The sequence below is a fragment of the Ostrea edulis genome, chromosome 5, assembly GCF_947568905.1.
Source record: "Ostrea edulis chromosome 5, xbOstEdul1.1, whole genome shotgun sequence".
Classification (NCBI taxonomy): domain Eukaryota; kingdom Metazoa; phylum Mollusca; class Bivalvia; order Ostreida; family Ostreidae; genus Ostrea; species Ostrea edulis.
The window spans coordinates 49118605-49141399 of record NC_079168.1 but is presented as its reverse complement, the minus strand read 5'-3'; the positions used below and the strand labels follow the sequence as shown (position 1 = coordinate 49141399).

Genomic DNA, 22795 nt, shown 5'->3' with positions numbered 1-22795 from the left:
GAAATGATTTACTTAAAATATTTACGATTACTAACAATAGAAAATAGCATCGGGATCGGATTAAAATTTCAAGGGAGGTAACTCTAATTCCATCGGAAATGACAGATTGCTACAAGTTCTTGTACCTGCTTCGAAGTTTTAGTACCCGAATATGCCTCGAAGACACCAGTCAAGAAATATTCTCAGTGTTTTAACTGATAGAAACGTTTCTGAAGGCATAAACAGTAGAAAAATATTATGGGACAGAATATTGGGCTCTAGAAATCTTTTCTTCAAAGACCTGAAAGAGCACTTCGGATGTGTAAATGCCATTGAATTTTCCAACCAAGGCGGGGAACTTATCGCATCAGGCATGTCTTGTCATAAATCGTAACATTAAAAGATTGTCGTGATAAAATATGATAATTATCGTCCATTCAGTTAGCAGTCCACTTTTGGCCAGTCTTTTAACTGATTTATTCTGTTAAAAGTCCACATTTACTCCAATATGGTTAATTTATATGCCTAGAATTGTGAACTTTTATCTTTACTAAGTATTGTTATAATGGTTGACAGCTATAACCAGGACCTCTTGTTGATGCGTCAGGTTTTCTACACTTGAATTAATTAAACTGGTTAACCAACTAATAGACTAAGTTCAGGCCTGTAGAAATATCAGTATGCTACCACTCATCCCATGATCTGTATATGATCTAGAGCTATGAATACATCTCATCCCTGTTGGGTTATCATGAGATGGGAAAGGGTGCTCTAGTTGTGATATTTTGCATGTGCAGACTTAAAATTTTCAAGATTTTTAGCAATAACAGAATATGGGGTGCTAATGTTGTGACCTTGTTTTTAATGTTGTTAGGTCAAGGTGGTTGAGCATTCTTCTTCTCTGGGAGTGTAGTCTTAGTGATGAAATGAGCCCACTCCTTTGGATATTCTCAGGTTTAAATATTTCTAATCTAGTATAGGAGTCCCATATGATAGAACTGTACTCCATTATGGATCTCACTACTCGCTATTGCTATGTAGGCTGTTTTTTGGCATTTCTGTGGGTAGTGTTGTAAGTTTCACTTAAAAAATCCTAATGTGAAGCTTGCTTTTTTGTGACATTGTTAAATATGCTTTTTTCCATTTAGGATTTTCTGAAATTTGTAGGCCTAGGTATGGATCTGATGACATTTGTTGAAGGATATGTCATAGAGTGTATAGGAGCAGTTTTCTTCTTTTGAAGTGTGGAAGCGCATGCCCCTGGGCATGTCAATGCCTAGTTTTCAAGTGAAGATAGTTCGTCTTGGAGTTTTTTTTAATGGTCTTCTGGTTTGATGATTTCTGTATATATAAGACAATCATCAGTAAATAGTCTGACTGATGATTTGACTGCAGCCAGGAGATTGTTAATGTGGTGCAGGAATAGGATAGGTCCTAATACTGTGCCTTGTGGGACTCCAGATTGTGCCCCTGTTTGATTTGAATATTCTCCCTCTAGTTGGACCCTCATTTTCCTTTCTATTAGAAAAGAGGATAAAAACATGTGAGTGTTGCCTTTAATTCTGTATTGGAGATTTTATGGAGGAGTCCGGGGCATTGCATCAAGAACTTCAGAGAAATCGGGAATCACAAGTCCTCTTGTTTCCCTTTGTCGACGGACTGAAGCATGTCATGGATTGTTATTGCTAGCTGCTATTTGCATGAGTAGCCTGAGCAGAAGCCATGATTTAGTGATGTTAATATGGTTTTTTTCTAGGTATTGGATCATATGTCTATGTCTTGTATGTTTCAGTACTTTACACAGTACTGAAGTCAAAGATACAGGTCAATAATTCCCTGCTGAATATCAGTCTCCTTTTTTATAGAAAAAGGACATATCAGCATTTTGCCAATCTGTTGGTAGTGAATGTATGGGAATATGATACTTAATTGTGTTACATATATATTATTATTACAGTAACTTGATTCAAAGAGGCTGATCACATCAAGTTGACAGGCGCAGATCATCAGAACCCACGAGACGCGAAGCGTTGAGTTTGATCTGATGATCTGTGCCTGTCAACAAGATGTGATCCAACTCTTCGGATAAAGTTACTGTAGTAACAAGCTATAACTGTGTTGGGATGCCAACACAAATGTCTCCGAACACCTCCCCATGTCAGAAATGGTTTTTGATGCCATATATGCACTCAGGATCCTCAAAGAACTCTAGAAACTAAATTTGGTTGAAATCCGACGGACTTGATTTTTGGCCGCCATTTTGTTCAATGGCGGCCATTTTGAAATATTTGAAAATTGATTGGAAGGAAATACTGATGCTAGAAATGAATTGTGGACCCTCCATTTACCCCAGAACCCAAATGTTGTACAGATTTTAACACTTTGAAATATTTCGCTATATGGCGGCCATTTTGAAAATGGCGGCTCCAAAATTTTTTTTGATGGTGGAAATGGACTCGGGGTCACTAAATTACCCTAGAAATAGAATTTGGTTGAAATCCGACAACCTTGAGTTTTTGACGTTTTTTGGCCGCCATCTTGAAACGGCGGCCATTTTGAAAATTTGAAAAGTTGAATGCACCCCTCCTAGTGACCCTTTATCAGCTCACAAAGTTTGAAGTGGATCTGTCGAAGCACTTTCACAAAATCGGTCGGACAAATTTCTCACTAAAGAAGAGGAATAATAAGAATAAGAAGAAAATAATAATAAGAACGAGCTATAACTGTGTTGGAATGCCAACACAAATGTCTCCGAACACCTCCCCATGTCAGAAATGGTTTTTGATGCCAGATATGCACTCAGGATCCTCAAAAAACCCTAGAAACTAAGTTTGGTTGAAATCTAACGGACTTGATTTTTGGCCGCCATTTTCTTCAATGGCGGCCATTTTGAAACATTTGAAAATAGATTGGAAGGAAATACTGACGCTAGAAATGAACTGTGGACCCTCCAATTACCCCAGAAATCAAATGTTGTAGAGATTTTAACATTTTCAAATATTTTGGTATATGGCGGCCATTTTGAAAATGGCGGCTCAAAAGTTTTTTTTGATGGTGGGAATGAACTCAGGGTCACCAAATTACCCTAGAAATAAAATTTGGTTGAAATCCGACAACCTTGATATTTTGACGTTTTTGGCCGCCATTTTGAAACGGCGGCCATTTTGAAAATTTCGAAAGTTGATTGCACCCCTCCTCATGACCCCCTATCAGCTCACAAAGTTTGAAGTGGATCTGTTGAAACACTTTCATAAAATCGAGTGGACAAATTTCTCTGGAAAGAAGAGGAATAAAAAGAAGAAGAAGAAGAAGAAAATAAGAATAATAAGAAACGGAGCAAAAACAATATGTCTCCGACACTTTGTGTTCGGAGACATAATAATAAATTTATTGTATACCCCCGTATGCATTTTTAAATCCACATTTATAAGATGATGAATATAATCCAAATTTTCTAAAACACAGTCATACAGTTAAATTATATTTTGTGTACGCAGTTTTGTTTGTGACACGGTCAATGTTTTCCACAAAAAACATTGCATTGATGCATTGTGATGTCATCAGTTTCAGAGGATACTGATACGGAATCAGAAAACCACAGTGTAGTGATCCAAAAAAATCGGATCACACTCTGTGAAATCCACAGTATCAAAAAACAAAACATTGATGGGTATATAATAAAAGTTGTTCTGCTCATTCCTTAAACAATTTGTTTGGTATATTTTCTGGCCCAGATGAAATAGATGGATTGATTTTCTTGATTAGTTCTTCCACTCCTTCAGTTCTTTGATTTCCATTATTTGGTTTTTCATTGTAATGTGTGTTTCAGGGAGAAAATTGATTTTCTTTTTGTTGAATACAGATGAAAATTGCTTCAATAGTATTTCTGCATTGGTTTTGCTATCATTTGAGTAGTTTGCCATTCTTTTGAGGGGTGATTTGCCAATGTTGTCTTGTTTTGGGGATTTCACATACTTCCAGAATGGTTTGGATATGTTGTTCATATCTCTATGATGGATGAGTTGATGTAATCCCATTCAACCTTTCTTATTTGTCTTTTACATATAGCAATTCTTCCTTCTACTTTTGAAGAGAACTGTAGAATGTCAGTATATTATCAGTTATATAGCATCTCCCTTCCTCTCAAAGAGAAAGAGTCACTATAACTTCAACCTATAGAAGAGGAGCTCCAAAGCCATTGTTCTACAGCGCCAACTGCAGCAACATTGCAATGACTGTATATTGGAGGGTGCTGAACAGACACTCTACCTCTGAGCTAAATTGAGGGATAACAAATTAGTCCATCTTTTCAGAATGCCAATATAATACAATATAAGTCACAATATTTTTTAAAGGTTCACTGTATGGCCATAGTATGGGGAGGGAAGCTTTGAGTACACAATATATTCCCAATCTTTGTCTTACTTGACCCCTTTGACCCTGCTTTCTATCTATTTGCTCCCACTTTCTGTCACTCCATTTCCTCTTGCTTGAAATACCCTCCCTAGTCCTATTTCTTCTTGCCAACTTCTCCCATCATGCTACTACTTCTCAGAGATAAATTTTAAATTGCCTTGAGTTAAATCATTTAGAGATCTTTCACTTGCTACTTGTTTATATTTCAGGTGGAGATGATCGAAGAGTTTTGATATGGAATGTTGAAAAAGCATTATCAGATATCCCTAAGCCTTGGTCCCTGAAAGGCGAGCACACAAGCAACATCTTTTGTCTAGCCTTTGATACAGATAATTCAAAAGTGTTCTCAGGGGGTAAGTCAACTACAGTGTTAACAACTGAACATAAATTTTAAGACAAGGATATTGTACACAGTGAATAAATAATTATGGGTTTCAAAGTAAATTTTTATTCCTGCTCTTCAAACTTTTCTAATTGAAACAAGAGACTTACTCATTGTGCTTATGATGGTTTTAAAAATGATAATGTGTTGCATACCATAATCAGTTTATGTCTGTAAAATGTTAAGGATGGCAAACCTAATTACAGTTTTTGAGCTCTATACAGAAAACTACATATGTTTTCAAAATATGGTTGCTATGGCAACTTATCAACATTTTCAAATACTGTAGACATGTTTAATTCCACAGAGTCATAATTTTGTGGATTATCATTTTTGGTTTGGTCCATGGGTATAAAATTTCTCTTGAGTTGCATATGGGTTACATGAAAATGGCTTATATGCTTTATGTCTGCTGGTATGAAATTCTGTGGATATCATGTGACCACAGACATAGTGGGAGTACTGTGCGTAATAATATACATTTACAGTAAATAAATCTAGTTTTGCATTACTAGGTAGTATTTTTATCATATAGAAATATAATAGCGGTATTTCAGGAGTGTTGTTAAGAAATAAATTTCATATTTCAAAATTCATGAGGGTATGAACTGCATGCTGGCACTTCATGAAGCATGCTAATGTGAAGCGTCGCAGTTCATACCCTCGTATTTCCAAAATGAAATTCATTATTTATATTTACATTCTACTTTCATTTCTGTTGGAATTCCCAGTCATTAAATGGATGTAATATATTCATAAAGATTCAATTGTGCATAGTTCACAACTGCAGTGCATTCATGAGGAAATGACTATCATTACAATGTGTAAGATATCGAAGACAAAAACATTGGAAATGTAAATATCAGATAATACATTATGTCATGCAAGTGATTCTTGTGGGATTTTCGACTATATCTTGGTGTAAAATATACTTACGAAATAAATAATAGACATGAGCTTTTATCCATTTTTCAATTATGAAATCATACTCCATATGAGATGCATTAATGAGCTACTGAATCAAATTTTAGTGTAGCGATCTACCTTAAATGCCTAGCAGTATATACTTTCGTATTCAAGAGGTATTACCAACCAGAGATCAGTAGTCGTTAAAGTGGGTTCAAATCGTATTGGAATGGAGAATTTCAAACTTATTTTTTCTTCTACTTTGAAAAATCTGAATTTACAAATATTTTTTCTATCGAAAACCAGCATGGATACTCCATTTTATAGTTTGGTTGTATCATTTCATTGTTACTTGAGTGACAAGCCAAGTTATTGCCAAAATAACATTTTTGGTAAATGTTATCAGGCCTCCTTAAGAAAAATAAAGTTCTCAGGTGCAGAAGGGCTACATTTTATTACCAAATTGGAAGCTTTTGTATGTTCATCTTCATTAAATTGAAGATTTCACACAATTTTTTTCTATTGACAGGAAATGATGAGCAAGTTATCGTTCATGATTTGCAAACGTAAGTTTATTGTTTGTACATTATAACTACAATAGCTGTATCGAAAAATACATATTATGACCTAACCTATGCCTAATCTAATCTACACCTAATCTATACGTGCATTATTATGTCTTCCCTTTCCAGAAGAAGGACATATTGTTTTAGTGTGAATTCTTCTTCCGCTTCTTCTTCCTCTTCTCATACAAAGTTTGTCCGGGCCATAACTTTTTTGTCTTTTGACATAGGCCTTTGATAGTTGGTATATGGGTATACCATGATATGAAAGTGTGTTGATAACCATTTTTGATGACCTTTGGCCTTGAATTTTTTGGGCATTTTTGTTGTCCGGACCATACTTATTTGTCTTTTGACATAGGTCTTTGATATTTGGTATATGGGTATACCATGATAATACAGTGTGTCATGTGCCATTTTTGATGACCTTGACCTTTTATGTAAAGGTCAAATAATAGAATTTTTGGAGCATTTTTCTTTTTGTCCGAATTATCATTTAAAAATTGTTTTTTTGTCTTTTGACATAAGCCTTTGATATTTGGTATGTTGGCAAGTTTAATTTACTATCATGTGTTCCCAACACTGTTCCATGTTTGAAGAACATATACATATAGGCGAATGTTTATACCTTAAGTCTTAATTTTCCATTTTAAAGATGATCCCAAAAAATGTTTTTAGAAAGTATGGAAAATGGAGGGGGAGACATCAGTTTTTAAATAGTGCACTAAAACAATTCTTCCTAGTTCATCATGGTCCTGATGTATCTTTTGGTTGAAGTTTAGAATGTTAGAAAATGAAGCATTTTATGAAGATGACAATTTTCTTTGCTTTTTATTTTTAGTGGGGAGACTTTGGATGTGTTTTTTCATGAGGATGCTGTATATGGTATCTCTGTAAACCCAGAAAATGGTCATGTGTTTGCCACTGCTTGTGATGATGGCAGAATTTTGGTTTATGACATCAGAGAACCCCCTGCAACAGGTATCTCTTTGCGAACTGATTCAAATCCATTTCTTTATTAGTTAGTTTGCAAGAATTAGACACAATGCTTTGTTTCAATAATTATAGACCGTATGTCAGAACATCAATTATGTATTCAACCATCTTCAATCTGTAATATTCATGACGTCATCGTACATGTATTTTCTATGTTGTAAAGTAAGAGTTATACTGTTACATTTTACATGTATCAGGGTATTAGCACAAATCCATCTTACCTAGTTTTGTTTCTTCTGATTTCAGCCGATGCTTTTTGTCTGGCTAGCTACACTTCTTCCATGCATGCTGTAATGTACAATCCAGCTGAACCTCGCCTCCTAGCGACAGCTAATGCTAAAGAAGGACTGGGACTCTGGGATGTTAGAAAACCCAAAAGGTAGGAGACTTTAGCAGACATGGCATTTATACAGGCAATTATAAAATATAATATAAAAATTGGTACACATTCTGATGTATACTGAAGTTGAAAAATCAACAAAACAATGGCAGAGTCTCAAAAGGAAAGAGCACAATAAAGAATTGTTAGATAGAAAGGTTTGGAAGCTGGCCAAAGAGGCCACCCACTCTGTCCCACTTCACTTCCTGTATATACATGGATACAATGTGTATACTAGTACTGCAGTTGTGTAATCTTTGAAGTTGTATGCAGTATGTGTGGTAGTATCTTTTCCTTGTTAAATGTCAAGTAAAAAGTATTACTATTGTACGTGTAGTATCAACAAAGAATGTAGAAGGAAGTCACTAAGCTGACGTTTTAGTGTTGTTTAACAGTGCTATTCCAGAATGTTATTCAAGTTGCATTGTCTGTATTTTTTGTTTGTTAAATTTCCATTAAATTTTTATGCATATGATGTCATATTTGCAAACCTGTAAATGCTTTTATGAAAAAAAGAAATGCCATTGTGGAATAGATTTTTGTTGGGTAACATTGAATACAGTGAGAGCAATGCATACCTATGTGAAGTATAACTATAAACAAAAGTGCATGATCAAAGATTTGTTTGTGTCAGATTTCACATCTAATGAGCGTTTTCAGAATTTTTAAACTATTTAGGCAAAATGCCTGTTATCACACACAGATATAAAACATCAGCTAAGAAATGAATTTCAATCCACACATAAAACAACACTTTACGAAATTTAATATCAATGAGCAAGTGGTTGTGATAGGATACTTCATGTGAATTTTTCTCATAATAGTTACACTCTGTGACAATGTTTGAAAATATAGATTTCACCTGTTGCATAATTAAAAAGACATGTAGATTAATCATCTTTGTGGATTATATAGCTTTAATATTACAGATCTGTGTAGATTTAATATTCTCACATTAATATTCTCACATTTCCACCAGTGTGAGATTGACTTTACCCATGTGAGAGAGTCATGTGAGATTTTTCTGTCTCACTCTGCTGCGACATCATTAATTTTGATTGTGATGACATTCCTTAGATTTTTTAGTTACACTTACAGTGTAAACCATTTTCATCCGTATGCTCTCTCTGGCTGTCTTATTAGTTTTTGCATTTAAGTTCAAATGAGGGTTTTATAATTTTGAATTTCCTTGAAGCTCTTGAACTGTGGGTGAGAAAATAATCCTTCATTATTTACATGTACTTGTGTGGGATAATTCCACCTCTGGAACAAGATTGATAAAACCTCAATTTACTCTGTGAATCTTGTCACCTCAGTGGAATTTCCCACACTGGTACTGAAAAGCACTAATGTAACAACATTCTGTATGCAAGATATGACAAAATATCACTTTACTTGTAATGGACACATGATTTTAGCAATGCTGCAATGTATTGTTCCTTGTTTCACAAAAGCCTACATGCATTGAGAAATACTTTTACTATGTGATTTTTCAGTTGTTTGCTGAGATATGGATGTGGTAGTGTTCAACAGAGTGCAAACAGTGTTAGGATAAACCGAACTGGTGACCAGATTTTAGCTCTGCGCCGGAGACTCCCACCCATTCTGTACAATATCCACAGCAGCAAGCCTGTGTGTGAGTTCGACCATGCAGGTTACTTCAATTCCTGTACCATGAAAAGCTGCTGTTTTGCTGGTGACAAAGATCAAGTAAACATTATTTTTGATATATGATATTTTTAGATCACCTGAGCCAAAGGCTCAAGTGAGCTTTTCTGATCAAAATTTGTCCGTTGTCTGTCAGCGGCGGCGGCAGCGGCATCGTAAACTTTTCACATTTTCATCTTCTTCTCCAGAACCACTGGGCCAATTATAACCAAACTTGGCCAAAAGCATCCTTGGGTAAAGGGCTTTCAAGTTTGTTCAAATAAAGGGCCATGTCCCCTTCAAAGGGGAGATAATCACAATAATGCAAAAATAGGGTAGGGTCATTTAAAAATCTTCTCAAGAACCAATGGGCTAGAAGAGCTGAAATTTACATGAAAGCTTTCGGACATAGTGCAGATTCAAGTTTGTGAAAATTATGACTCCTGGGGGTAGGATGGGGCCACAATAGGGGATCAAAGTTTTACATACAAATATATAGGGAAAAATCTTTAAAAATCTTCTTCTCAAGAACCACTGGGCCAGGAAAGTACAAATTTACATGAAAGCTTCCTGGCATAGTGCAGATTCAAGTTTGTAAAAATCATGGCCCCTGGGGGTAGGTTGGGGCCACAATACGGACTAAGGTTTTACTTGCAAATGTATATGGGAAGTCTTCAGATATGGGCCAAGGTAACTAAGGTGAGCGATGTGGCCCTTGGGCCTCTTGTTTACTATATTGTTTGAACATGTGTGCATAACAGTTTGAAATAGCTTAAAACTGTATTTTGAGGTTTCGGATAAATATATCAGCAATTATATATATTTTTCAGCTATTAGATATCACAGTAACTCTGATTATACGTGTAGTTCATTTGTATAAAGTAAATTAATCTTATCTCGGTTATGTTCTGCAACTTGTGAACTGTTTAGAAACATCATATGCTGGGCTAGGTGAGAAACTTGTGAACTGTTTAGAAACATCATATGCTGGGCTAGGTGAGAAACTTGTGAACTGTTTAGAAACATCATATGCTGGGCTAGGTGAGAAACTTGTGAACTGTTTAGAAACATCATATGCTGGGCTAGGTGAGAAACTTGTGAACTGTTTAGAAACATCATATGCTGGGCTAGGTGAGAAACTTGTGAACTGTTTAGAAACACTTTTGTCTTTGACAGTATGTATTGTCAGGATCTGATGACTTCCGCTTATACATGTGGAAAATTCCAAAGGATTTATCATCAAGTAAGTGGAGAACAAATAGAATTCAAACATGTTTAAGATTTTTAGCAGATAAGTATCATAAAGGAAATTTATTAAAAGTTTAATTGCATTAGATATGATTTGTATGTTTGATCAGAATAATGTGATAACTTTGTAAATGTTGGAAATAAGAATGCAGAAGTACAAGATAAAATCGGAAATTTTGGTTTTATTTTCAGGGCGCTATGTAAATGATGCTCACATGGTTCTGAATGGTCATAGATCAATAGTGAATCAAGTTCGCTTTAACCCTGACAATCACATTATCATTTCTTCTGGAGTAGAAAAAATGATCAAGGTAAAATGACAAATGTAGCATGTATATTGGTTTATATCAAAGATGCTTATAGCAAACACCTGGTTAATCAAAACACAATTTCATTCCCCATGGAAAATAAATAAAAGTTTAGTAGCTGTATGGAACTGCATGTACACTAATAATATTGGAATGTCCATGGAGGTTTACTATATCATTACTGTCTATGAAGGTAAGAAAGATTTGCATGTTTTTCTCAATAAAAAGAAGATTTCACCTTTTAATATGTTTTTTAAATGAAGGTGTGGAGTCCTTTTCAACTTCCAAACACTTCCCCAGAGATGATCAATGCTAATGGTAAAGAACGTCCAGTTTACAGCCATGAAGAATATATCAATCTTATTCTGAACAGTGGACAATTCATGTCGCATGACTATTCTAACCAATCAGTGGAGGAGGATCCACGCATGATTGCATTCTTTGATTCTTTGGTTCAGAGAGAGCTTGAGGGAAATAGTTCTGACCCAGATATGTCAAGTGGAGAAGAGGAGATGTATGAGAGAATAATACAGTTGTCTCGATCGGACATTTCTGACTCCTCTGAGGACGAAGTTGAAGTAGTCGGGTCATCATCAGAGAGGCATGACCAAGAAAGCGACACAGATAGTATTGATGATCCAGCTTTCAGTCCTTTTACTTTGGCTTTTGCAAGTGTCATGGCTGCCCAAGCCACGGATGGTAACCCATCAGCCAGCAGACTTCTGAATGCTTTATCAGGAGAAAATGGCCACCAGACAAATAGTGAAAATCAGAATTCATGGAGAAGCATTTCGGATTTAATTGCTCAAAAGAGAAACGAAATGAAAAAACGAATTCAACATGGTGTATCTTCAAAACGAAAGAGAAATCAGACTGACTTTTCAGATTCAACTGATGATGAACAGCATGCAAGTGAAGGCTTGTCTGGTCACCCTGAAAATATCCTGGCTGCTCACAGACAGAGGCGCCAGCTACATTTAAAAAGACTCAGACAGCTCCGTAACAATGCCTTGCAGATGGAAGAAGAGAATTGTGAAGAAAATGATATGTCTTCTGCTTCAGTGAATTGTCAGTCAGAACCATCAACGTCAAAAGGTAACACAGGTTTAGGTCCATTTTTGTCAGAAAACAATAAAAGCAATTCGGTTCATAACTCTTGTGTCGATAGTAATCGAGAAGCAGAAAAACTGTGCGGTGAAAACTCTCTCCACCACCAACCAAAAGTCAGTGTTGGTGATAACCACGGTGATAACCAGCAACCATGCTGCAGCCATGACAATGAGGAAAACAGTGAGGAAGAAGGAAGGCGACAAAAATGGACAGGTTTCAAAAACAGAACAAAAAAGAATAAGCGTGTTTATCGAAATCACAGTGATAGAGACGATATTTAAAGTTAGAACATTTAAAAATCGTATGATGATGTGTATCGAGAACAGAAATGAAAACAATCTGAAATTAAATGAGCAAAAACAACTTTGTGAATGAGTTGATACTGCAGTTTTGCGATCTTGCTATGAGAGACTTCATCAGTAAGGATAATTTTTAAGAATGTACAATTTGTTCATCACTACGTATATTAAGAAATTCATGAAAACCTTATTTTCAGATTGAGAGAAGCTCACTAATTTACTTGATTCCCTCAAATTATGATTTACAGTACATGTATTTGATACATACTAAATGATAATACTGTATTTATGGGGAGGATAATGCTGAGGTTGGACTCCGTTTCATAGTGTAACATCCATTGTTTTATTCATAGTTTTTAAGATTACAGTTCTGTTATGAAATTGCTGTTTGTAAAAGTGATATCATAAAATCTTGTGAAATAATGGCTAGAAGAAATGGAAATTAACAACTTTCTGGAATAACAATTTATTCCCTATTACCATGTACATATGGATTCCATTTCATGAAGTTTATTTGTGGATGAAAATTTTGTAAGTTTCAACTTCTACAATTTGAAAATTATGATTTCAATTTTTCTAAAGTTCTCTCTATAATCTTTCTTCAAATCTGTTATCAAAATTGCCTAACAGAGAGGAGATATATCAATAGGAAAGTTTCCAGTTAAAAGATCTTTTGTTTCAATGGTGGTACATTTTGTGGTACTTTGAACATCAGAGTGGAACATAGTACACCTGAGTCAACGATGAAGACAAGGAAAAATGAAAATTAACTTGATCGCAATAAATATGGGATTAAAAAGAATAGATGAATTCAATGCCATATTTACAAGTACATGTGATATTTAGTGAAAGTACGAAAGAGCAATTTAAAAAAAATAACATGATATGGTTGAATTTTTTATTTACTCCCTTAATTCTAGTTATTACAGTTTTTTGGTGTTAAGTTTGTGTTTTTGATATAAATGTATAAGATTGTGCTTGCAATTTTCAGTTAGTAGTGTAATTGCTGATCACATTTACTTTCTGAATACATATATTGTTCTGTTTTATCAGTTTAATTTGATAATATAACAGAACTTTGTTTCATGTAATCAATAGATATGACCAAATAAAACATGACGTAAGGAATTTAGTTGTTTCTTTGAATTAATGGTTGAGATAACTTAGTTTGGATGCTCGCTTAATATAATTGGAAGGTACAGAGTTCGATTCTTAGCAGCACATCAAACCCATGACATTCAATATGGGTAGTGGACATTCTTTCGGCAAGTGCATGACATTAGAAGTAAAGGCATGGGTTTTTCCAAATATTATTTTTATTATTGTACAGGATTTATTAAGTGATAAATATAAAATTACTCTTAAGCACTTTTGAACTCGAGTAAAATGTGTTTCTGATTTTATTGATTTGGGCAAAGTGTTCCGCAGAACAGCTCCAGATACATCAAACCGTCTGTTTCAAAATGTCTTGGTATGAACACATGGCTTGACGAGACACATTGAGTTTTCAGAATGTAGTGATCGTGCCGGTGTATACACTGATGAGTTCTTGTAGATAAAGCGGTGATGTTCCTTGTAAAGCCCTGAATATAGAGAGTATCAGTTTGTACTGGATTCAATGTTCCATGGGAAGCCAGTGTAAAGTAACAAGTACAGGTGTGATATGGTCATATTTCTTGGTTTGTGAAATTATTCTAACAGCATTAATTTGGATCTTTTGAAGTTGAGAAACAGAAGTTTTGCTGATACCATACAATAAGGCATTTCCATTATCTAGCTGGGAGATAAGAAGAGAACATACAAGGATCGTACACACACACTCTCAGAGATTGATGACCTTATAAGTTGATATAATTAAAAAGATGTTGGAGTTCCTAATTGACAATATCCTTGTAGTCTTTGGTGATCAAGTCTTCCAACAGTCTGTTGGAATTCCCATGGGCACGAATTGTGCTCCTATATGAGCTGACCTGTTTTTATATTATGAGGCAGCATTTATTCAAAAGTTTTTACATGAGAAGGAAAAAAAATCTCTAGCTGTGGCCTTCAACACGACATTTAAATGTATACATGACGTTTTATCTATTAACAATAATCATTTTCATTTGTATATTGATTCAATATATTCTAGTGAACACAAAATGAAAGACACAACAAAGTCTTCCACATCTGCTTTGTACTTAGATATTTAAATGAACATAGATGTGTTATAATGGCAAACTAACAACCCAACTTAATGACGAACAGTTTTCAGTTTCTCCATCGTCAACTTCCCGACCATATTTATGCAGCAATATTCCATTATCACATGTATATAATGTTTATGTCACTCAACTTATTTGATACGCAAGAGCTTGTTCTGCGTATAATCTGTTTTTAATTCGAGACAGACTAATGAAGAACAAGTTGATGTTACAGGGGTTTCAACAGCTTGCTGACAAATAAGTTTGTTACAGGGGTTTCAACAGGCTACTGACAAACAAATTGACGTTACAGGGGTTTCAACTGGCTACTGACAAACAAATTGATGTTACAGGGGTTTCAACAGGCTACTGACAAATTGACGTTACAGGGGTTTCAACTGGCTACTGACAAACAAATTGATGTTACAAGAGTTTCAACAAGCTACTGACAAACAAATTGATGTTACAGGGTTTTCAACAGGCTACTGACAAACAAATTGATGTTACAGGGTTTTCAACAGTCTACGGACAAACAACTTGATGTTACAGGGGTTTCAACAGGCTACTGACAAACAAATTGATGTTACAAGAGTTTCAACAGGCTACTGACAAACAAATTGATGTTACAGGGGTTTCAACTGGCTACTGACAAACAACTTGATGTTACAGGGGTTTCAACAGGCTACTGACAAACAAATTGATGTTACAGGGGTTTCAACAGTCTACTGACAAACAAATTGATGTTACAGGGGTTTCAACAGTCTACTGACATACAAATTGATGTTACAGGGGTTTCAACTGGCTACTGACAAACAACTTGATGTTACAGGGGTTTCAACAGGCTACTGACAAACAAATTGATGTTACAGGGGTTTCAACGGTCTACTGACAAACAAATTGATGTTATAGGGGTTTCAACAGGCTACTGACATACAAATTGATGTTACATGGGTTTCAACAGGCTACTGACAAACAAATTGATGTTACATGGGTTTCAACAGGCTACTGACAAACAAATTGATGTTACAGGGGTTTCAACAGTCTACTGACAAACAAATTGATGTTACAGGGGTTTCAATAGGCTACTGACAAACAAATTGATGTTACAGGGGTTTCAACAGTCTACTGACAAACAAATTGATGTTACAGGGGTTTCAACAGTCTACTGACAAACAAATTGATATTACAGGGGTTTCAACAGTCTCATTTAAGGAGTTGTACTACATCGTCATAATGGCTGACTTCCTTTTAAAACGTGGATTAAAATATAAATAACAGCAATATTTGTCTATTCTTTTTCGATTTAATTGCATAGCTGAGTAGCACAATAGGTTAGTGTGTCGACTGCTGAACTGTAGATCGCGGGTTCAAGCGCAGCAGGGATTTTAAATTCTTTTGAGACTACTTTCTACTAAAACTGCAATTCTTGACAAAATAAAGTAAATATAAAAGTTTTCAATTTCAAATAATGTTGAACATGTCCTCCACTTTTCATTGCCAATCAATTTTATGGGATGTAGCCGTCCTCTTTAATGTCAGCATTTCACAAATTCTATAATCATAATAACGATCTAATTCGTCAATACAACCTGTCATTTAATTGATGCTGTCTGATGTGTTTCATACCAATTGTTAGGTCATTCTTTTCACACCGAATTTGACTGCATTTTATTCTGTTTATCTGATCGAGAGATGGGACTCGCGGCTGGTGCGACAGGGGATGCTTATCCCTCCTAGGCACCTGATCCCACCTCTGGTATGTCCAGGGTCCTTGTTTGCCCAACTCTAAATGTTGTATTCATTATAATCCACAGTCAATTTCAATACAATTTGTATGATACAGGTCACACAGCATTTGACTCAATGACAGGTTGCATTGGGAAACTAGATTGTTATAACGACTATAGAATTTGCAAAATGCTGAAATCATAGTGCAGGATAGTTGAAAGTGAGTAGAGACGAGAGTTTTCTTTGAGCGAGTTAAAGATAATTATCAATCGTATGGATTGTGAAATTCCCCAATTTATTTTGGGTCCGCAGGAGAAAACAAATATTATACATGTATTCACTTCGAAGGCTCATGCAGTTGAACTTTCCTCAGTTGTTGGACTGAAGCCAATTGGAAAGAATGGGATTATTCCATCATATGATAAATACCATTATTTCCCCACATACTCTTTCCAGTAAAATTTGATATTATATTGAAAAACAAACAGTACAACAATTGAATTACATACTATATTACATCACGACTAAGAATGATATGACCTGTTAATCAATTGTTCATGATCTTTAAGGTCCAGATTCATCGAAATCTAGGGTATAGCCATAACTGGAAATGCAGCATCTTTCTGAATTATACCGGCGTCATTTTCATCAACCATCCTGCGTCTTCTGTGTCCCAAAATATCGAAGGAACTATCAAAAGTGGCAGGTGGTTTTTTACTTATTGGGCGGGGCAAGTCATTTTCCTCAATTCCCCTGCGTCTTCTATTGCCATCGCCAATAATCGGAAAGAAACTGGGATGAGCAGCAGAGATCAGTCTATTTTCTATTGAGTAGCTTAAAGTGATAGTGATGGTAACAGCAATCACAACGATTAAACGCAGCATTTTCTGGAAAGATATTGATAAAAGATACGATATATGAAATGTAAAGACTTTTGCTCGAGATTTTTTTTAAAGAATATCTATATATTCTACTTTACTATAAGCAGTAGGGACTTCCAATTTTGTGTCCATGAGTAAAAATAGCACCGAAACAATTTCAAACAAAAGACTGGAAAAACCAACCATTAATAAACCATTGATACTATACATTTTGTCAATACATTCCTGGGAAGTAAATGCGGTTTAGCTAATCACTACGTACATCATCCTTACTATATATAATGTCAGAAGCGATCTTTTCAAATTTAGAAAATGAAATACATATGTCATCTTACCTTAACTTCTCGATCTTCGTGACTTGGATGAAGTAGATGTGGTATAGTGATAAACATTTACGAACAGTCCTCCTTATATATATGGTAAGAATGCATCACGTCACGAGGGAAGACTCGGTGCATGGAGGAAGTTGTACAAGTAATGGCAATAAAACAATGAGATTAAAACTGAGTCCTCATTAATTTTCTGGATTTTCTTTTTACAATAAAAAAAAAAACAGAAGGAGAAAAAAGCATGAAATTAATCTAACTATCATTGAGAGACCACTAGTTTCTTCATGCATGTTTACAAGCGATTATTTCACCACACATAAATGACGTTGCATCTTTAACTACAAAGATATACATGTATATTGAATAATTTTTAATTAAAGTTCTTTTTATGTTTATAGTATAATCAATAATGATTATTATGTACTCGTACACCAGATGGTTATACGTTCCTTTAAATCGCATGAAATAACGAATATACACTGTATGTAGATGCACAACTAGGTGTATTTGAAGTAAAAAGTCACGTGAATGTTGGTTTCTTCTATACTTTTTGAGGATTTTTTTTAAAAAACTCATAATAGTTGATGCCACAATGAGTTTCAACTGTCTCGTTTGGAGTCGACATTTCGCAAACTCTATGGTCGTTATAATAATCTTATGATAATGTTATTTTCGAGTACCTGTCGTTATGTCGAATGCTGTCTGACTTGCTTCATTCCAACTGTGAGGTCGTTTTTTTCATAATGATTTTCACTAAGGATTACTCCGTTTTCCTGATCAAAATAGAGGGCTCACGGCGGGTGTGACCGGTCGACGGGGGATGCTTATTACATCTAGACACCTGATCCCACCTCTGCTGTGTCCGTACTTTTGTATTATAATGTATCTACTTCTTTCCAATATAGCCTTTTTTATTTTGCGTGCGATCAAATCATAACTAGAAGTATGGTTTTACTGAAATATTTCAGTAAGTACAAATTGTTTATTTTAACATTTCTGATACTTTTTGAAAGTTAAACATTATATAAATGTCTGAGTTGTTTCATTGAATACTTTACATTCAACAAAATACTTATATCTAATCAACGGTGTATAATATCTACTTCGATTATACTCAGAGTTTTAGTAGTACAGAATTTAATTCGAACATTTATTTTATCACGTCTCAGACTAGTCTGGATTATCCCGACGTTTGTGTATACACCCACAAACGTCGGGATGATCCAGACTAGCCTCAGACAAAATTGTTGAAATCTAATTGGTCAGATCTTGGTCACATGACACCGTAAAAAAAAAAACCCGTATCATGCGAGAAAAATCCGTATTATTTATTGTCGGATTTGACTTGCAGCCGTGACAAAATTGGCGAAGAGATAAGTTGTATGATATAGACCCCCACATATACAGTTAGAGGTCTTTGACGTGATAAATTCGTTACACAGTTAGTTAGTGACCTGTCAATAACTAACTGTGTAACTAATAATACTGGACGACCCAATGACAGCGAATTTCAAGTGAAACTTGGCCAAACACAATCTAATTAAAATTGGAGTACAAATTAAGATACTAGCTAAAACTATTTGTTGAATCTCTTGGAAACAACAAAGTTTAGCTGTAACAACAATAAAATATTCATGCATTATTAGAATTTCAGCGTATTAATGTGGAAGCAACAAAGCGTCTAGATTCAAACATTAGGTAAACTGGTGCTGGTCATGAGCTATGCAGTCTAGGAACACCTTTCAACAGTATGGAGCGCCAAATCAACGTAAATTCAAATAATTAAAAACATCTTTATTCATCTGAATTCAATTCATTTAATGTACGCAGCAATTCAATTAAAGATACCTTCAAATAATTAATGATATTTTCAAATCTAAATTATTGTGTGCATTAATTGAATTGTTGATAGCATTAATCATTCTGCAAAATTGATGGACGCTATGATTGAATTGTTGCTCTCTTCAAATGATATGAACAATTGAATTGATGCGCGCTATAAAACCATGGCCAACCATTCCTACGCAGGATACAATCGTGTTTTTAACGCAGAGTACAACCAACCCAACGGCAATTTACTGTGGAGAGTGTAGATGTCCTTGAGGAGGGGATAAAAAGTGGTCTATATTTTCCTTTATACAGATGATTCTTAAAAATAATATTGCCTGTCAGGTGACGCAATAAATTCTGGTTTGAATGATATATAGCATCCCGTCAGATACCCTACACTTCAACACAGTTAGAAAATTTCGTGTAAATTGGTCTCAGTCGCTCATTTTCTTCACATTTTTAAAAAACAGAAAAACCCACCTAAAATTCAGTTACATCAGTGAAAAGACAACATCATTACAAATATATACCATAAACGTCAGAACGAAAACCCTCACTAAGGTAAATGTCATTTGGCAAATTCGTTTTATATCAAGTTATAGAGGTCAGTTAAATCACCATATAAAGACATCCCCACCAAAGCGAAAATCGTAAACAAAGTCAGAGAAGTCAGCGTTGTTGAATTATATTTTAGGAACTGTTGAATTATAATTTAGGAACTGTTGAATTATATTTTAGGAACTATAAATACTCTCCAAATTTCTCAGCTGAAAACTGCTACAGAGATATCAGTACCGTGTCTGAAATCACAATCGTTTTATGTTTTATGTTTTGAAGTGTAGAAAGATGCCAGCGGACATATTATGTGAACAAAAACTGCTTATACTCAAGCAATTTTCCCCGACAAACTACGTATTACTGCTACAGCCCTCAGCGCTAACTGATTGTTATACGTCCCTACGAGAATTTTTTCAATTAGTAAACTTGAAATCACAAAACTTTTCTCAAATCAACAACATCAAAACGTATGACTTTTCATCTCTTTACACGACCATTCCTCATGATAAATTAGAGACTAGACTGTTTGTCATCAGAGACAGTTGCTTCTTCAACAAAAATATTCCTATCTAGTGATCAGTCATCCAAAAAATTACTTTGTTAAACGCCACTCTGATTCCACGCACAAGTACTCTGAAGTTGAAAAAAAAATATGCTGGAGTTCCTTATTGACAATATCCTCGTGGTCTTTGGTGATCAGGTCTTCCAACAGTCTGTTGGAATTCCCATGGGCACGAATTGTGCTCCTTTGTTAGCTGACTTGTTTCTATATTCATATGAAGCAGAATTTATTCAAAAACTTCTACTTAAGAAGAAAAAATCTCTCGCTGTGGCCTTCAATTCGACATTTAGATATATCGACGATGTATTATCTAATAACAAAAATAATTTTCATTGTTATGTCGATTCAATATATCCAAGTGAACTCGAAATAAAAGCTATCACAGAGTCGTCCACTTCTGTTTCATACTCAGATATTTTATTGAAAGTAGATATCAACGGCAAACTAACAACTCAACTTTATGACAAACGGGATGATTTCAACTTCTTCATCGTCAACTTCCCATATTCCATTATCACCTGCATATGGTGTTTACATCTCTCAACTGATTCGATACTTAAGAGCTTGTTCTGCATATGGTCAGTGTTTAAATCGAAGTAGGCTACTGACAAACAAGTTGAGGGTGCAGAGGTTCCAACAGTCTCGTTTAAAATCAGCATTTCGCAAATTCTATGGCTGTTATATCGATCTAGTTTGCGAATACAACCTATCATTGGGTCCAGTGCTGTCTGACATATTTCATGCCGATTGTTAAGCCGTTCTTTACACGCTGATTTTGACTACGGGTAACTCCGTTATAGGGCTAACAGTGGGTGTGACCGGTCGACAGAGGATACTTACTCCTCCTTGGTACCTGATCCCACCTCTGGAATATCCAGGGATTCGTGTTTGTCCAACTCTCCTTTGTAAATCTTATAGGATTCATGATATTGATCACTGTTCGTTATCTTCACCCTTCATACTGAGACGTAACCAGCTGTAAATGAAGTACCGCTAATTTAGACCTATGCTTAGCGCTCAGGGCCGTAGCAGTTAGGGTTCGTTATCGTGCCAACGCCTACCACAATGCGGGACCTCCGTTTTTAAGGTTATATCCGAAAGAGCCGTGATTCTCACTTCTAAATGCCGAGCGTTTGGTGATGGAGCACGTAAAACAATCAATCTACTGATAGATTGATTGTATATTGTTTAACTGTGGAACACTCGAGAATTTTTCACTCATGTAGACGTCACCATTGCCGGTGAAGGTCTGCATAATATAGGCCTATGCTCGAGGTTTACGGCCTTTGAGCAGAGAGGGATCTTTATCGTTCCACACCTGCTGTGACACGGGACCTCGGTTTTTGCGGTGTCATCAGAGGTACCGGACCATTTAGTCGTCTCTTACGACAAGCAAGGGATACTTAGGACCTATTCTAACCCGGATCCCCGCGGGACCCCTCAGATAGAAGAATTAATATTCATTTTTGCAGTAATAATACAACGAGCGTGGCCCATGTGGTTTACATGCTATTAAAAATGGTGACATGGATTGCAGTCCTAAAACTTGAAATTTCTCTCCCCTTTGTAACAGTTATAAGAATGGAAATTTTAAAGACACAACGAAAACACCAAACGGCACCACAAAAGACATTAAAATCATACATCGTTGCAAATTGTTATATATTAGGAATGGTTGTATCCTACGTTATATACTTTCATAGAATGGTTTTACCAGAGTTATTTTTTGATTATCATTAATAATAGTCTTAATTGTAAAACTTTCTTCCTGACGTTTATGATGTACATTTCTAATGATGTTGTCTTTTAACATTTGAGTTTAGATGGGTTTTTCTGATTTCTAACAAAATGAAGAAAACGAACGACCGAGACCAATTGACACGAAATTTTCTAACTGTGTTGAAGTGAAGGGGACCTGACGGGATGCTATATATCATTCAAACCAGAATTCATTGCGTCACCTGATAGGCTATATAATTCTTAAGAATTATCTATATAAAGAAAAATATGGGACACTTTCTCTCCCCTCCTCACTGACATCTACACTCTCCATAGTAAATTGCCGTAAGGGTTGGTTGTACTCTGCGTTAAAAACACGATTGTATCCTGCGTAGGAATGGTTGTATCCAAATGACGTTTGGTCACGGTGTATAATTCAGTTCAAGAGAGCAATGATTCAATTGTTATGCGCATCCATTCAATTAATGTGCACATCAATTCAATTAATGCGCATAATAATTGAATTAATGCACGCAATAATTAAATTAATCCCTTCAATTGAAGCATTGCGCGCATCAATTCAATTAATGCGCTCAATGATTCTTGTAGAGAGGGAACAATTATTTGATAAGAAATATCTTTAATTCAGCATACCATTAAATCATTTATACTATGCTCTAAATTAAATTTTGCTAGTAATAATTCCACCATTTTGATGCGCGTATCAATTCAATTGCTGAGAGCAATAATTGATTGGATTGCGCGCAATAAT

The 22795-nt window shown here is 35.3% G+C and overlaps 2 protein-coding genes across 2 annotated transcripts; one reads left to right on the top strand and one right to left on the bottom strand.

Annotated features, from left to right (window-relative positions):
* The first annotated feature begins 70 nt into the window (after positions 1–70).
* LOC125651636 (DDB1- and CUL4-associated factor 5-like) lies at positions 71–13361 on the top strand. The gene is made up of 9 exons (XM_048880327.2): positions 71–350; positions 4605–4748; positions 6213–6249; positions 7088–7227; positions 7489–7621; positions 9118–9331; positions 10445–10511; positions 10709–10827; positions 11088–13361. Exons 1-9 carry the CDS (start codon positions 152–154, stop codon positions 12213–12215), a joined length of 2181 nt encoding a protein of 726 aa, XP_048736284.2. The 5' UTR covers positions 71–151; the 3' UTR covers positions 12216–13361.
* A 3279-nt stretch (positions 13362–16640) lies between these two features.
* Positions 16641–17556, bottom strand: LOC125652650 (uncharacterized). The gene is made up of 2 exons (XM_048881992.2): positions 17361–17556; positions 16641–17031 (listed from the first exon to the last, which is right to left on the bottom strand). The coding sequence occupies exons 1-2, from the start codon at positions 17415–17417 to the stop codon at positions 16732–16734; spliced, it is 357 nt and encodes a 118-aa protein (XP_048737949.1). The 5' UTR covers positions 17418–17556; the 3' UTR covers positions 16641–16731.
* Positions 17557–22795: the final 5239 nt, after the last annotated feature.